The 16542-nt window shown below is 37.9% G+C and overlaps 1 protein-coding gene across 1 annotated transcript in view; it reads right to left on the bottom strand.

The window, feature by feature from the left end:
- Positions 1-3340: 3340 nt before the first annotated feature.
- The window catches only part of LOC117300819 (prolyl endopeptidase-like), a 16684-nt gene continuing 3482 nt past the window's right edge, over positions 3341-16542 (bottom strand). The window contains exons 6-17 of the mRNA XM_033784656.1: positions 15160-15302; positions 14256-14371; positions 13524-13669; positions 12614-12718; positions 11557-11661; positions 10829-11023; positions 9637-9785; positions 8807-8923; positions 8198-8293; positions 7017-7118; positions 5744-5972; positions 3341-3862 (exon numbers count right to left, since the gene is read on the bottom strand). Of these exons, the coding sequence (XP_033640547.1) occupies positions 3797-3862; positions 5744-5972; positions 7017-7118; positions 8198-8293; positions 8807-8923; positions 9637-9785; positions 10829-11023; positions 11557-11661; positions 12614-12718; positions 13524-13669; positions 14256-14371; positions 15160-15302 (1569 nt within the window). The 3' untranslated portion in view covers positions 3341-3796. The remainder of the gene's footprint in view (positions 3863-5743; positions 5973-7016; positions 7119-8197; positions 8294-8806; positions 8924-9636; positions 9786-10828; positions 11024-11556; positions 11662-12613; positions 12719-13523; positions 13670-14255; positions 14372-15159; positions 15303-16542) is intronic.

Below are 16542 nucleotides of genomic sequence, written 5' to 3'. Positions count from 1 at the left end.
ATACTAATTTGGTATTAAAGTAACTGAGTAACGATTTTCCACAATTATCTAACCTTTTAGAAATCATGATGGTCTGTGTGCATCTAAGGTGCGCATAAGAAAAACGAAAACAAAGAAATCCTCTGTAAACAATAATGGCAGAACCAGGGGAAAACAATCATCTAATCTGAATACATTACTTTCACGTACTCAAAAATAAAGTCAACCCAAAATATGCTGGTATACTGACTACGTAAACAAAGTAATTAGCCCCGAAACAAGGTCATTTACAAAGAGTACCGACTTTAAGGCATTTATTAGATAGAGACAGACTTTGTCCAGACATGTTTATGACACGATTATTAATTATTTTAATAACAGTGGAACTGAAACCGAGAAAGACTCTTCTGAGGTCAAGATGTCCGGCCAATTAACAGTTTTTGCAAATAATAAACGAAGACTACATCAACTGGGTAAACCTTTCTGCTACTTTGACAGTATTTTCTTTGGCAGAAGGGACTCCCTGTTTTTCAATATTTTGATACTTTTTCTTTTAATTTTGGATAGATCCCTGATTAGGTTTAAGTAAAAGTAGTGTATTAATGAAAACCAAAATGTCTCATCTTGAAGTATTACCTATTTTCCTTGTACATGTACCTATAAAAAAAAGGAAAAAACTAGCAAGCATAAACTATTTATCAAACTTTTCATAGAGCTGTTTAAGCAGAATATATTGCTAAACAATTATCTGCTAAGCAGAAACGAGCAGGGTACCAGTCACAAATTGTACACTTGACATGGTAGTTTGGCTGGTAACCATTCTGGTAAGCATAATTTTGCTGTGCTTACGTAGCTACTTCTTGTGCTTAAGCAGCTCTATGAAATTAGGCCCTGGGGTATAAATAAAACGTGACACTTCAACTCTACAAGAGTCTTCGTCTTTGTAGCTTTTTGAAAAACATACCGCACAGGTTAAATCATGAAGCCTGAATACCTTTACAGTTGACTTGAAGACAGGTGGTTATTGCATACCCTGATACATTGTAGTTCTTATGAATAATTAACCGACTGGTCTTTGAACCATGTCAGACATTATTGGAAGCTGGAATGCTAGTGTGATGCATGATGTACTTGCATACATGTACATGGGCCCTGTGTCTTGGGTATAAATAAAACCTGAAGTTTTAACTCCAATGGAGAGTCTTGGGAAACGTTCTATAAGAGTTAAAACACAAAGCCTGAATACCTTAACAGTTGATTTGAAGACAGTGGTTAATACATACCCTGAGAGTTCTTATGAATAATTAACTGAAAAGTCTTTTTGATATTGATGAACCTTGGTCATGCATGGCAGACATATTGGAAACTGAAACGCCTGATTGATGAGGTACTTACATACTGGTAGTAGTTAAATTTGATATGTCAATTAATTTCTAAATTTCATGTTCTGCACTTGCTCGTGTCCAAATGCGAGATTAAAAGCCATAAAAAAGTGCTCTTTTATGCTGGGCCCGATTTCATAGAGCTGTTTAATTAAAGCACAAAAAGAACCCAAGCTCTAAATAACTATGCTTACCGGAGTATGGTTACCAGCCAAAATAGCATGTGACATATACAATTTGTGACTGGCATCCTGCTCCTTTCTGCATAGAAGAAAGTTGTATACAATATTTTCTGCTTAGAAGCTCTATGACATTGGTCCCTGGAGTGTTGCTTTCCAGTGTCGTACAATTTAGTTACACGTACAATTGAACTTCACTACCTTCATTGACCTTAGTAATAATGAGTTTTCAGGCCTCATTCGTCATACTGCAGAGTAGTAATTTCTCACTCAAATATCAAAAGACTTCAGGCCTGCAGTCGATTTCACGAAACGCTAGGATCAATCCTATCTCGAGTTAGGAAGAGTAACCCGTCCTAACTTAGGATGAGTTCACTGGTCCTACGTATTTGGATACGGAACTGAACCCGTCCTAAGTCCTAAGATTAATCCTAAGTTAGGAAGAGTTTGATGAAATCGACGGCTGCAGCCTCTTTTTAGGCATCTGAAAGCACACAAATTTGTGCACGCGGGTGTTTTTACTTTCATTATTCTCTTGCAACTTTGATGACAAAGTGAGTAAAAATTTACACGGATTTGTTATTTTGTGATAATACTGGTCTTTGACAAGTACCAAGAGTATCCAATGCCTTTAAACAGTTAAAGTGTCCTAATCATGGGTGTAAACCAAACAGTACCATGTGACTTAATACCGTGAACTTAAAGCTTTTAACTATTGGAATATTCAAACAAAAATTCTTGAACCAATGACTGCAGTCCAAGCAAACACAAACTCATAGAGGACTTTGACTTGGAAATTTCACAAAGGTCGTTGTAAGGTCGTCATGTGGTGTCTTGTATCCAATACAAATACGTTATAAATAGACCAATACACAGTTTTAAACAATCGGGCTGCTCTATTGGCCCAGGATATTGCTGGTGTCAACAAATAACAATTCAAGCTCATCTAACAAGTTGAAGAAAGGCTGTTATTCGCCATTTTCAAAATTAAATTAATCTGTGATTTCAGATAAAACTTTTGTAACTTTTACTATTAGTTATGCATAATATATTTTTGCATTGAACTTTTAATGGATTTGAATTAAACGTTTACGGAACTTTTTTGATGAAACAAAATGTACAAAACAAGAGTGAAAAAATAAGAAATACAAATCGTATAAAAAAGAGCAGTTAAAACTAGGTATGAGATAAGAATGTAATCATTCATGCAAAATGGCTTACTGTGTTCCTACTTATTCTAGAACCAGAACCTCCCAGAAGTTTCAATTCATGAGGTTTTAGACTCTGTGCATCACCATGGATGGTCCATCCATACAAAACATCATGTCTAGACACACTGTGGACTAAGTTTTTGACCCCTTGGGCACTGCTTTGTAACTTCTCAAGAAAATTCTAAATAACGCTGCCAGATTTTGAAAAGATCCTGAAATCAGGAAGATTCCTGAGAAGTCACATGCCTGTCATACATGTAAGTAGAACCTTAAAGGCAGTGGACACTATTGGTAATAACTCAAAATAATTATTAGCATAAAACCTTACTTGGTAACGAGTAATGGGGAGCTATTGATAGTATAAAACATTGTGAGAAATGGCTCTATCAGAAGTAACCTATAGTTTTCGAGAAAGAAGTAATTTTCCACGAATTTGATATCGAGACCTTAGAATTAGATTTTGAGGTCTCGCAATCAAGCATCTGAAAGCACACAACTTTGTGTGACAAGGGTGTTTTTTTCTTTCATTATCTCGTACATGTCGTAACTTCGATGACCAATTGAGCTCAAATTTTCACAGGTTTATTATTTTATACACCAAGTGAGAAGAATGGTCTTTGACAATTACCAATAGTTTCCAGTGTCTTTAAGTATTGTTTGAAGTTTTTCATGGTGCGGATAAATAGGAAAAAACTATAAATAAATAAAAAATAGTGAACTTGCGGGTACAACCATGTGGAAATGTCTTTTGTGTGTATGTTGCAGAGACAAACAGTAAACTGTTGAAGACGAGCACTGTTCAAAACGTCAAGACCCCACCAAAGCTCACGCTCACACTCTCACAAAAGAGATTTACATATGGTTGTACAAAATTTACTGTTTATTGATAGTTTCTTCCTAAGTAGAACCTTATTGGTAACTCAAGTAGAATCCGTTGGAGAACAATGATACAAATCCTAACCTGTTTGTATAATCTCTCTTTGCATCATTGGTTTATGTCAGAATTGAAGTAATTTGAAGTTGTAGATAAAGTTCCGTGTATATCTTATTCTTGCCACTGAATCCCAAGTGTTTCTGCGATGAATGCATAGATATCGGAGTATTCCTCAATCTGGAAGAGAAGAACATGTTAAACACAATGTCAGATTTCATAAAGGAAAATAATCCACTCAAGAAACATGAAATCTGCATCATTCTGGTATCATTCTCTTTAATAGTCAGTCCAGCTCCTACATGTACATTAGGTCATCAGCCATTTGCTTTAGCCCTGCCTGTTTATACATATTTCTCTCATAGCAACCGGTCTGGTTTTTTCTTCTTCTTCTTGTTCCCTGTACATGTATGTCTTGTCTCCTTGATTGAAGTCTAGAGAGGCTGTCTTTTACAAGCCTTGGGTTTATCTGACAGCCTCATATTCTCTTTATTTTGGTTGACATAGATTAACTATTTTCTCTACATCCTCTGTGCTTATTATTTTGCTTATCTTTGTAATATTTTGTATACGTTATATCTTGAGAAGAGTAGTATGAGATAAATGTTGACTTGAATTGAATGGAATCCCCTGCTTAAGGTATTAAACGAATCACTGGTCATTGAATGGAATCCCCTGCTTAAGGTATTAAACGAATCACTGGTCAATGAATGTACTCTGTGAATTGAATGGAATCCCCTGCTTAAGGTATTAAACGAATCACTGGTCAATGAATGTACTCTGTGAATTGAATGGAATCCCCTGCTTAAGGTATTAAACGAATCACTGGTCAATGAATGTACTCTGTGAATTGAATGGAATCCCCTGCTTAAGGTATTAAACGAATCACTGGTCAATGAATGGAATCCCCTGCTTAAGGTATTAAATGAATCACTGGTCAATGAATGGAATCCCCTGCTTAAGGTATTAAATGAATCACTGGTCAATGAATGTACTCTGTGAATTGAATGGAATCCCCTGCTTAAGGTATTAAACGAATCACTGGTCAATGAATGGAATCCCCTGCTTAAGGTATTAAACGAATCACTGGTCAATGAATGGAATCCCCTGCTTAAGGTATTAAATGAATCACTGGTCAATGAATGTACTCTGTGAATTGAATGGAATCCCCTGCTTAAGGTATTAAACGAATCACTGGTCAATGAATGGAATCCCCTGCTTAAGGTATTAAACGAATCACTGGTCAATGAATGGAATCCCCTGCTTAAGGTATTAAATGAATCACTGGTCAATGAATGTACTCTGTGAATTGAATGGAATCCCCTGCTTAAGGTATTAAACGAATCACTGGTCAATGAATGGAATCCCCTGCTTAAGGTATTAAACGAATCACTGGTCAATGAATGTACTCTGTGAATTGAATGGAATCCCCTGCTTAAGGTATTAAACGAATCACTGGTCATTGAATGTACTCTGTGATTATGACACTTGCAAAAGTTGATCAGGTAAATTCTCAAGATTTTATTAGAGCTGGAAAGCCAGGCCTGATCTTTTATTCCTTTAGGGGCAAGGTAGCAGTTCCTTGCTAAAGGGCACTTCTACGAGGGTAATTTTAATTCTAGTGGATAATTTCAAAGGGCACCAAGGCAATGAACCCCAGGGTGCACCGAGTGATTAACAGCAATTTGCCTCAGTGAAATAGTAGGCATGGAAAGCACTTACTTTCACATGATATTGTTTTTGCTTAGTTTAGATCAGCAAAGTGGTTTTTTAAATAGCATGAAAAGTCTATAAAATCCTGTTCGATATGCAAATGTGAATATGGGTCAGCCCTTGTACAATAAAAGGTTCCTACTTTTTTCAAGGGACAAATATTGTTATAACCAGTCGTTGAGACAATTATTTACTGAGTTGAATGAGCTTTATTTATCAATGATTATCCTCACATCAGCCATCTTGTAAACAGTAACAAAACTAAGCAATAACAAACCATTATAACCAAAAGATACTTTGCAAGTTACTACAAATATCATGCCTGCTTTGATTCTATTCTTGACTTACCACTTTTGCAGTCGGCTTGCCAGCGCCATGTCCTGATTTAGTGTCTACCCGTATAAACAGTGGGTTGGTCTGCTTCCCAACAGCTCCCATAATATGCTGTAGATTAGCAATGTACTTGAGAGAGTGTAGAGGAACGACCCGGTCATCATGGTCTCCAGTTAGAAGCATCGTACTCGGATACTGTACGTCACCATCATATGGAACTTTAATATTGTGTAGAGGCGAGTACCTATAGAACCAAATAAGTAACACTTTTGTTAGCTAAATAATACCCAGTTTTTATATAGTGCTTAACACAACCGAAGGGCGTCTCAAAGCGCTTTCAAGCATTGCACTTCTTCATACTTAAATAGTGGGGAACAAATTTGATGGAATAGCTAATCTACCAAAGACTGCACAATGTAGGTCAGGCATTTGCTTAAAGGGTTTTGCTACCTTTTGTAGATCAAGTGTTTGGCCATGGGTTGAATCCCTACTCACTGTGAATGAAGATGTTTGTAAAATGTGACCCGCTACGCGAAAGTGAGTCAGATGTCATTTTTTTTATATTACACTTTTTAAGATATATTTGCATGGTTAACCTTTAGTACACTTGCTTTTAGGCAATAAGCTATGAAAACAACAATTTTGTGATCATACTTATGTCTAATTTGTATCCTTTTGCGCGAAATGGTAGTTTAAAACATCACTTTACTTGTAATTCGTTTTTCAGAAAAAATGATGTATTGGCTAATTTCAAACGGAAGTAACTCAGCAACGCGATACACCCCGAAGCTTAGACATATACCAAACTACTGCTGTTGGTGTGTTCTTTCCAGCCATACATACATGTATAACTCAATTCTTGAAATTGTCAACATCTGACTCATTTTCACGTAGCGGGTCACAAATTATAAATCACCTTTAGAAGTTTCAGCTTCATTAGTCGTCAAATTTTTTGAGGAAAAAAAAAAGAAAAAGAAAATCACAAAGGAATGTTTTTAGGAGTAGCCGTACATCCGTTGTACATATTACAATAATTGTTGTCTCAATGAGACAAACATTTTCTGTGTGAAATTGTTTTACTAATTTTTTCTCAAAATCTACATCTCTTCAGCAAAGAATATTTTATGAAAAGCTTTCTATCAACATTATCTTCAAACTTTGTAAGTTTAATGTAAATCTGTAGACGTTTTTAATATTTGTCGTAAAAGAAGTATCCAAACCCTATCATAAACGGGTTCAGAAGTTCTTAGCCTATGATTATTTAACTAGTACAAGATTTGAGTCTTACTGGATTAGCCAATCAAATTCCTCCTTCTTGTCAGCACAGCCATAGTCTGTCGTCCAGGCATGACCGATGGTAAATTTATGAAACTTCAGCATGTCCAGGACCCTGTCACAAAAAAACCCAAACATTTTGAAGACGCTCAGAACATACTTGAATCACTGGTTCTTCTCAGAACCAACACTACTCAAATGAGATTTACACATGGTGCTAACGCAAACAAAATCTTAGAAAAATATTGGAATAGATTAATTAAACAACTAGTTAATTTAAATGCTATTACACATTTAAACAGTATACTTAGTAATAATGACAGGATGATAAGGAAACAAGACAAATTGTTCAGTTTCAGATGTAGGGGGAAAACCCTTATGGGGGAAAAAGACTGAAAACTCAATCCAAAGATTGCCACCTTTTGATGACACCTTTTGACAGCCCCGGGCTGCCGTGGCCAGCCCCGGGCTGCCCTGGCGCTCCAAAGGCTTTTTCAAACACATCATCAACCTTGCAGGTAAATTTACCTCTTGGGTAAGTGAAGCAATTTTAGTTAAGTATCTTTCTCAAGGATACAAGTGTCATGACTAGGATTGGAACCCACACCCTGATGACTTGACCACCAGAACTTGAATTTAATGCTCATGACTAGGATTGGAACCCACACCCTGATGACTTGACCACCAGAACTTGAATTTAATGCTCATGACTAGGATTGGAACCCACACCTTGATGACTTGACCACCAGAACTTGAGTTTAATGCTCATGACTAGGATTGGAATCCACACCCTGATGACTTGACCACCAGAACTTGAGTTTAATGCTCATGACTAGGATTGGAACCCACACCCTGATGACTTGACCACCAGAACTTGAGTTTAATGCTCTAAACCACTCGGCCATGTACTCCTTATATTTCCTGGAGTTATTAAGACGCTTCTGGAAGCAGAATTTTCAGGGCTAGGGAAGTAGATCTTAGAGCATTCTATACACCTACTTGTATAGAAAATAACAGCCATCCTTTTTCAACAGGATGACAGGTGCAAGGGAGACGTAAACATTTCTGAATTCAGATAAAAGTCTGAAATTCTCATAGGTGGACTGAAGAGAACCAATGTCCTCAACAAAATTGCACTTGAAAAGTTTATTTCAATCCAAAACATTGAATTGCTTTCTGATTGTGTTTCCTTACCCAACTTGGTTGATGACACATCCAAATAAATCTGGGCGCTGATTGGCACACGCTGCAACCAGCAAACCTCCGTTGGATCCGCCATTAATAGCTATTCTGTAGGGAGGTAATTACAAAAATAGCAATATTAATTGATTCTACTGCCTCTAGCTACCGGGCAACCGCGGTAGTCTAGTTGGTAAGACACTGCTCTAGAATTGCAAGGGTCTTGGGTTCGAATCCCACCCGAGTAACATGCCTGTGATATTTTTTCACAGGACTCAGGAAAGTACTGAGCATACAGTGCTAACACACATCGGTGTCTGAGTAAAAACCAACATTTAAGTGCTAATAACATTCATAACATTGGTTTAAAATGGGTTCAATATTTGACTTTTCCCCAAATCATCCTGTTGCCTCTGAACCCTTTTGCAGCAAATGGAGAAGGACAAGCATCCCCAGACCTGATACTTTGTTCTTCTAAAAGGCAAGGCAGTTTTTTCTAAACAAAGGGCAATTCTTATTGGGAAATTAGACTGTTCTACTGGAACATTTCAAGTTGCACCAAGACAATCGCCATAGCATGGAGGCGATTGCCTCTATTGCCAATCTATTTAGCGCGATGATTACCTTTTAGCATTGGTGTACTTATTCTTGATCAGATATTCTGCAGCGTACTGGAAGTCATCAAACACGTTCTGTTTATTGCCAAGCATACCATCTTTGTGCCATGTCTCCCCGTACTCTCTGATGAAGGCAAGCATTTCAAATAGTTGTTAAGGGGTACTTTTTGGATGCAAGGTGGCAGCAGACCTGCCTCCATTGTTCTTAGTTATGTGCACGTTGAACTGAAGTGGACAGGCTGATTGTGAGTGCAACACGCATGGGTCAGCGCTGGTGTATGTACATTATGAAATTCAAGGGTAAATAATCAATATTTAAGGCCAAAATTCCATTAAAAGGTTTATAAACCCACCCATTTCTTTTTTAGCCCTCACTCCTTAATTTCAAAACTGCTGTCACAATGAATTTCCTCCACCCTTAGAAAAAATTCTCCCACATAAGATTTGCACATGGTTGTACCAGCAAGTTCACTAGCATAATAGAGAATAACAGATAAAACTAATGTATAAATTATAAATATATAAATAAGTTATGAATTACAAGTACAGTTACCATCTCTTAACAGAGCACAAAGCTTCAAACATCAAATAAGAAACAGAACATCGACATTAAGTAAACCAAAGGGTGAAACTAGAATTGCAAGGGTCATGGGTTCGAATCCCACCCAAGTAATATGCCTGTGATTTGTTTTCACAGAACTTGGGAAAGTACCGAGTACTGTATACAGAGCTTACACACATTGGTGTGGTGCAAGGGTACATGTAAAACCAAGATTAATATTCTTTATCCTCGTTGCAAATTAAACATCTACTATGATGAAAACTAGTTGCTCTTACCCGCCTCCACGTATATTTGCAACGGCCAGAATGCCACCAAGATGGTGGATGAATACAAGTCTAGATACACTGAAACTTGGTGTGATGGAGATGTTGAATCCACCATAGCCGTACAGGAGCACAGGGTGATTCCCTGTCATCTCTATACCCTGACAATAACAATATCAACAACCTTTTAGTAACAGTTAAGTTCAAATTCTCAACACTCTATGTTAACGGCCAGAATGCCACCAAGGTGGTGGATGAATACAAGTCTAGATACACTGAAACTTTAATGGTGATGTTGAATCCACCACAGCTCTACAGGAGCACAGGATGATTCCCTGTCATGTCTATACCCTGACAATTCAATACCAACAACCTTTTAGAGTAAACTGTGCTAACACACATCGGTGTATATGGGTAAAAAAACAAATAATGAGTATTCTTTATCCTTGATGTAAATTTAACATCTATTAAATCGTTTACAGTACCTGCTGCTAAAACATAGGATTCGAACTGCCTCTAGCCAACGCGCATTCTTTGTGGTCTAGTTGGTAAGACACTGCTCTAGAATGGCAAGGGTCGTGGGTTCAAATCCCACCCGAGGTGATGCCTGTTATTTTGTTTTCAAAAGTACTGAGTATGCAGTGCTAACACACATCAGTGTAATGGGTAAACAAACAAAATGAATATACCTTTAGGAACAGTTAAGTTCAAATTTTCAAACTTCTGCACTTGTGCCCCCACTTCAAAAATATAGTAAACCGTTGTTTTTGCTCACTTCAGAGATGCAACTTTCTGATTCAAATCAAACGTCTGACTTTTTTCACTGTGATATTCCTGATTTTGTTTCCCCTGACCTCAACAGGTATGCTTTTTCCCTCAAATTGTGTCCTAAAAATTGTGTTTCTTCTCAAAAACCCTTAGAAATAGCACTGCTCCAGCTAATTTGAATTCCGTTTGTACCCGTGAATAAAAAATAACAAAGGCAATGTGCAGGCCTTGCGACAATGAAATTCCAGGGGTGGATTTCACAACGAGTTAAGACTAGTCTTATCTCAAGTTAGGACTAGTTACTTGTCCTAACTTAGGACTAGCCGTATGTTTTGTAAACCTCCTAGGCTCTTTGCGAAATCAACCCCTAGGCCTGAACGTGTCCCTCTATAAATCCATTTTTAAGACTTACATGTATTACAGATATTATTCTTACCTTTCTGTGCACAAGAAACATTGGGATCTTCTTTCCATCTTTGCTCTCATAGAAGACCTGTGAGGTTTGGTAGAGTGTGGGGTCGAACCCCTTCACCTTGATTTCCCTGAATGTCTTGGGTTCGATTGCTGCCTGGTTGACCTCACATCTGTAGATGACCCCCGGTGTCAGGAATGATGTGAATTGATAGAATATCTAATGTCAAGGTCAAAGGTTGGAAACAAGGAACAGGTTAGTCTGCGAACAAACACTGTAGTTTATAATGATTACTCTTTGTTTTTGTGTTATCCTTCTTGTTGGATGGTCTGGCCTATTAGAAAGCAGTAGAGCATCATTATTATCTCATATAGCGCACGTACATGTGTATCTACCAGCAAGGTACTCAAGCACTTAGTATATACATTTATACAGAAAGAGTGGTTATTGAAAGTTATGAATTCTGAGACCCAATTATGTAGCACCTAATAAGGGTTTACAAGGTGCTACAGCGCTCTTAGCAGCAACAGCCAGGAACACCCCCTTCTTTTTTTGATAAGTGCACTGGATTCTTTTACATGCGTTACACAACACAACGACTTTACCTTCTTACGACTTTACGTCCCATCCGAAGGACAAAGCGATGGTTAAGTGTCTTGCAGTATGAAAGAGGTACATTTTTAGTGAAGTAGAAAAGTAGAGAACAGTATTAAGTATAATGAATATGTACAAGTTACAAAAAGACCCCTTACCTGTGTGTCTTTCTTACGCCCCGAGTAGCCAGTGATGGTTCCAACATCCAGAGGGAATGTCTTCAGTCTGTCTCCTGAACTCAACAAGTGAAGGTGTAGAACATTCTAAAGATGAACATCAAAGGTTGGTTAAGAATACATCGCGCATTAAATCCATGTGTCTGTCAACCCATTGTGCACAATGCGTAGTGAACGCATTGTGCACATTGCGTAGCGAGTGATGCGTTTAAAAATACCCGCCAATCGCTGCACAAATTTTGTATGCATAGTGCAGAGCCCAATCAGGACAATACAACGCCAATATTTGAAGTCACCCTCTGAAACACAAGAGCTTGAGTCCAGTGCACTTGATCACTTGGCTGTTTAATAAGTGCCTTACTTGGTCAAGTACACATGTGTTGAGACCAGGACTTGAACCCACACTCTGCAGATCAGAAACACCAGTTTTAGAGTCCAGTGCACTTGTTCAGTCAGCCATGACAGGCCATAAAAGTTTGACTGTTCAAGATGATCCAATCAATCAATAAATGCAAACACTTAAAGGAACACGTTGCCTTGGAACGGTCGAGTTGGTCTTTGAAAAGTGTATGTAACCGTTTGTTATAGAATGCATATGATTAGAAAGATATTTTAAAAGTAGAATATAATGATCCACACATGTATCACTTGAAATTGCGTGGTTTTCCTCGTCGACAAACACGGTCGGCCATTTATGGGAGTCAAATTTTTGACTCCAATAAATGGCTGACCGTGTTAATTCGCAGAGTAAAAGGAAAACCACGCAATTTCGAGGCAAATGTGTGTGGATCATTGTATTTTACTTTTTAAACATCTTTCTCACCATATGCATTCTATAACAAACGGTTACAAACGCTTTTCAAAGACCAACTCGACCGATCCAAGGCAACGTGTTCCTTTAACTATGTTCATATAGGCTATATGAATATTTTATGTGTATTATCCTTTCCAGTAATTGACGGCTTGTCCGCTGTCAATAAAATAGAAAGTAAATATAAAACATAGCACTGTTCTTAGAACATTAAAATGAACCTCCTACCTTAACATCATGCAGATAACACAGTACCAGTTTATCATTGGATACACAGGCAGCCCACTCCAAGACATCGGTGTCCGACTCTGGCACCAGGTCTTTCCACTTGTCCTTTTATGTTTAAATAATACAGATGTTAAATTTTCATTGGGAATAAAGAATATTAATTTTGGGTTTTAACCCATACACCAAAGTGCGTTAGCACTGAACATGTAAACTCAGAACTTTCCCAAGCTCTGTGAAAAAATCACAGGAAAAAATATTCAAGTAGTTCAGAGAGGAGTGTTCTTCAAGACAACCTTCCCTTATTTTAACAAGTTTTCTGCAACCCACTGCTGCAATTGGCCTGTGTAAAATTTCATGGCTCCGCACATTGGAAACTTTGTGCTTGACTCCTGCAAAACATTCGCAGTGAAAACAGGGCTGTGAAGACGTAAATTCGCAGGAAGTATGAACCAGGCTTTACAGGGTTCTGTATAAACCACTAAAAAGTCTGTGGTAAGCAGTGCCATGAAATAAGGCCATGGTGTATATAATGTCTACCTCTCTCCAGCCTTATTGCAAGATTTACAGCCCAAGAAAATGTATCTAAAACATTCCGCACATATTTAAAAAAAACGTTGACTTATTGAATGTCCTGCACACTTTTAGCTTCATGTACTTAAGAATCACTATGATCGCTCTGCCCCCGGTCTGCCCCCGGTCTGCCCGGGCAAAGGCAGAGTGGAGGCATATTCAGGCAGACCTGGGAGGATTTTAAACGTGCAGCCAGAACCTTGGAAGAGGGAACTAGGCCGGGATAGTGTGAAAAGTGCGCTGGGGTATCGGTGGGGTAAAAAAGTCTTGGGACGGGGCCTCCCCAGGATTAAATTTCACGGGGATAAAAGCTACAGCGTGAAAATGGCTTATGTCTTACCATGTCTGGCTGTGCCAAGTCTATATTGATGAGTTTATATTTGGGTGATTTCAGGTTAGTCTTGAAGCTGAAGACGGTGCCCTCGTTGGTGATGTACTCGTACTCGGCATCAAAATTGTCAATCAGTTTGACCCATGGCAGGAGTCCTGCAACACCATCATAAAGTGTAGAAGTTTCATTGAAAATGTTCAAATAATTATCTCTTTCAGATATGCAGAAAATGTTTAGAAGAAAGAAGTATAGGAAAAGAAAGATGCCTGGAATAACTGGTAGGCCATGACATATCTGTTGCCATAGTCTTTGCCTTTGTGCCCCTTTAAATATTCCTCAAAGATACTGAATTTCAGGTCCCTGTCGAAAATACAACCTGGGCAACCGTAGTCCTCAAATAGCTTTTTCATACACAATATCAACCTGTACCCTCGCAGGTACCCATTTATACCCCTGGGTGAAGAGAAGCAATTATAGTTAAGTATCTTGCTTGAGGACACAAGTGGATTCCAACCCACACTCTGATGATTTAACCACTAGAATGTAGAACTTGAATTCGCTGCTCTCAACCACTCAGCCACAACACCCTTAAGCCTGTTTCACACTTTCTGCGAATGCGAAACAAATTTTGGTGACGCAGTTATCGATACGCCCTGTTTTAAAATTGTGACGCAAGAAGTTTCGCTCCGCATGAAGCATTCGCATGAAGTATGAAGCGGGCTTCAGTTATTATTAACATACCAGTAATCTTATTGTCAATGGATTCCAAATCACAGTAGTAGAGTCTGTTGACAGGGTCACATCCTTGCCTGATGCTAAGGACAATGTAACGACCATCATCACTCACTTCAGCACCACTATCAAGAAAAAGAGATCGATCATTAATCAAGAGACAACCTGAATGAATGTTTATTTTTTAATTCAATTTCATAAATTTGAGTCTCCATAAGTCGCTTTTAGGCTATCTTTAGAGATTCAACTTCAGACAAAATAATTTCTCAGGTTGCTTACTACCATTGCCATCTTTTTAACATGTAGGCTTTCAGCGAAAAATTACATTTTCTTCAGGGTCATTACAAAAGTATACAAAAGTGGGGAAATTTAAAGACACTGGACACTATTGGTAACTGTCAAAGACCAGTCCTCTAACTTGGTGTATCTCAACATATGCATAAAGTAACACACCTGTGAAAATTTGAGCTCAATTGGTCGTCGAAGTTGCGAGACAATAATGAAAGAAAAAACACCCTTGTCACACAAAGTTGTGTGCCTTGATTTTTGGACCTCAAAATTTGTGGAAAATTACTTCTTTCTCAAAAACTACGTTACTTCAGAGGAAGCCGTTTCTCACAATGTTTTATACTATCAACAGCTCCTCGTCACCAAGAAAGGTTTTATGCTAATAATTATTTTTAGTAATTACCAATAGTGTCCAGTGCCTTTAATTAAATTCAATTTTCACCTTAGTGCAGAGATCAAACAAAACAAAGGAAGACAATCTTGATTGAAGCAAGATTGAATATACTTTTTGACAGTTAATCTAAAGATGGTTATTTTAACCAGGTAGTCAACAAGTTAATCCGGTTTAGTTAACCATGTTATCCTTGTTTATTCCACTAACTAATCCTGTTTAAACCACACTAACCTCATCCATTTTGGTTCATGAGGAAACTCGGCACAGAGGATATCTTCAGATTGCTTGGTTCCAAGAACGTGGTATTGCAGCTTCTGGTTGATGTTGGAGGTCGTCTCGGTGCCGTCAGCCTTGCCTTCTTGCTCCAAGTAATACTAAATTCAAGAAAAAACTTTTACAATCAATCAATCAATCAATCATTACATTTATATGGTGCTATATTCCAATGATCATTGCTCATGACATCATACGTACAGTAAGCTTTTGTAAACAGGTGAGATTTGAGTGGCGTCTTAAAAATCTGTATTGTAGGTGATAGTCTGATGTTGTTGTTAGGATGTTGTTATATCCTGGGGGGCTGCAACAGTGTCGTAGCATTCTGTTCACCATATCTCAAAAAAGTTTATGATTACAAGTTGGACAGGGGCTGTCAAGGTTGTACAAAAGTATAAAACTGTCATCTTAAAGACACTGGACACTATTGGTAAATGTCAAAGACCAGTCTTCTCACTTGGTGTATCTCAACATATGCATAAAATAATAAACCTGTGAAAATTTGAGCTCAATCGGTCGTCTAATAATTATTTTGAGTAATTACCAATAGTGCCTACTGCCTTTAAAGCCATTGGACCCTTTCGGTTCAGAAAAAAAAAATTTTTTTTTACAGATTTACAAATAACTTACAGGGTTTACAGAAGGCAATAGTGAAAGACTTCTCTTGAAATATTATTCCATGAAATGCTTTACTTTTTGAGAAAACAGCAAAACAATATAAATTCTCGTTAACGAGAATTGCGGATTTATTTTAAACACATGTCATGACACCGCGAAACACGCGGAAACAAGGGTGGGTTTTTCCGTTGTTTTCTCCCGACTCCGATGGCCGATTGAGCCTACATTTTCACAGGTTTGTTATTTGATATAGAAATTGTGGTACACAAAGTGTGGGCCTTGGACAACACTGTTTACCAAAAGGGTCCAATGGCTTTAAAGTCACCTGGAAATAGAATTTATTTTCTTTCAAACATAAGAGTATATGCTTACGAACAAAAAAACAATTTTTTTAGTAATTGTTGGTCACAATTTATATGTTTAAAAAATATATAAAGTTGTTTGGGGGGCTGACTCCGCCTACCCCTTTTGTGACGTCAATCGAGGCAGACTTTGCCTGCAATGCGTATAGTAAACACACGTGCAAAGTACATGTATGTCCAAGTCGTGAGTTGGTACATTTCAAAAAGTGTTTTTCTGCATTCAGCAGCAATACACCTGGTCGGCATTGCCGTAAAAAAACAAAAACATTTTTTTTTGAAACGTACAAACTCACAACTTGGTCCGTACATGTACTTTGCAATTGTGTTTACTCTACGCATTACAGGCAAAGTCTGCCTCGAT

The sequence above is a fragment of the Asterias rubens genome, chromosome 16 (genome assembly GCF_902459465.1).
Source record: "Asterias rubens chromosome 16, eAstRub1.3, whole genome shotgun sequence".
Classification (NCBI taxonomy): domain Eukaryota; kingdom Metazoa; phylum Echinodermata; class Asteroidea; order Forcipulatida; family Asteriidae; genus Asterias; species Asterias rubens.
This window is presented reverse-complemented; position numbering and strand designations above follow the sequence as displayed.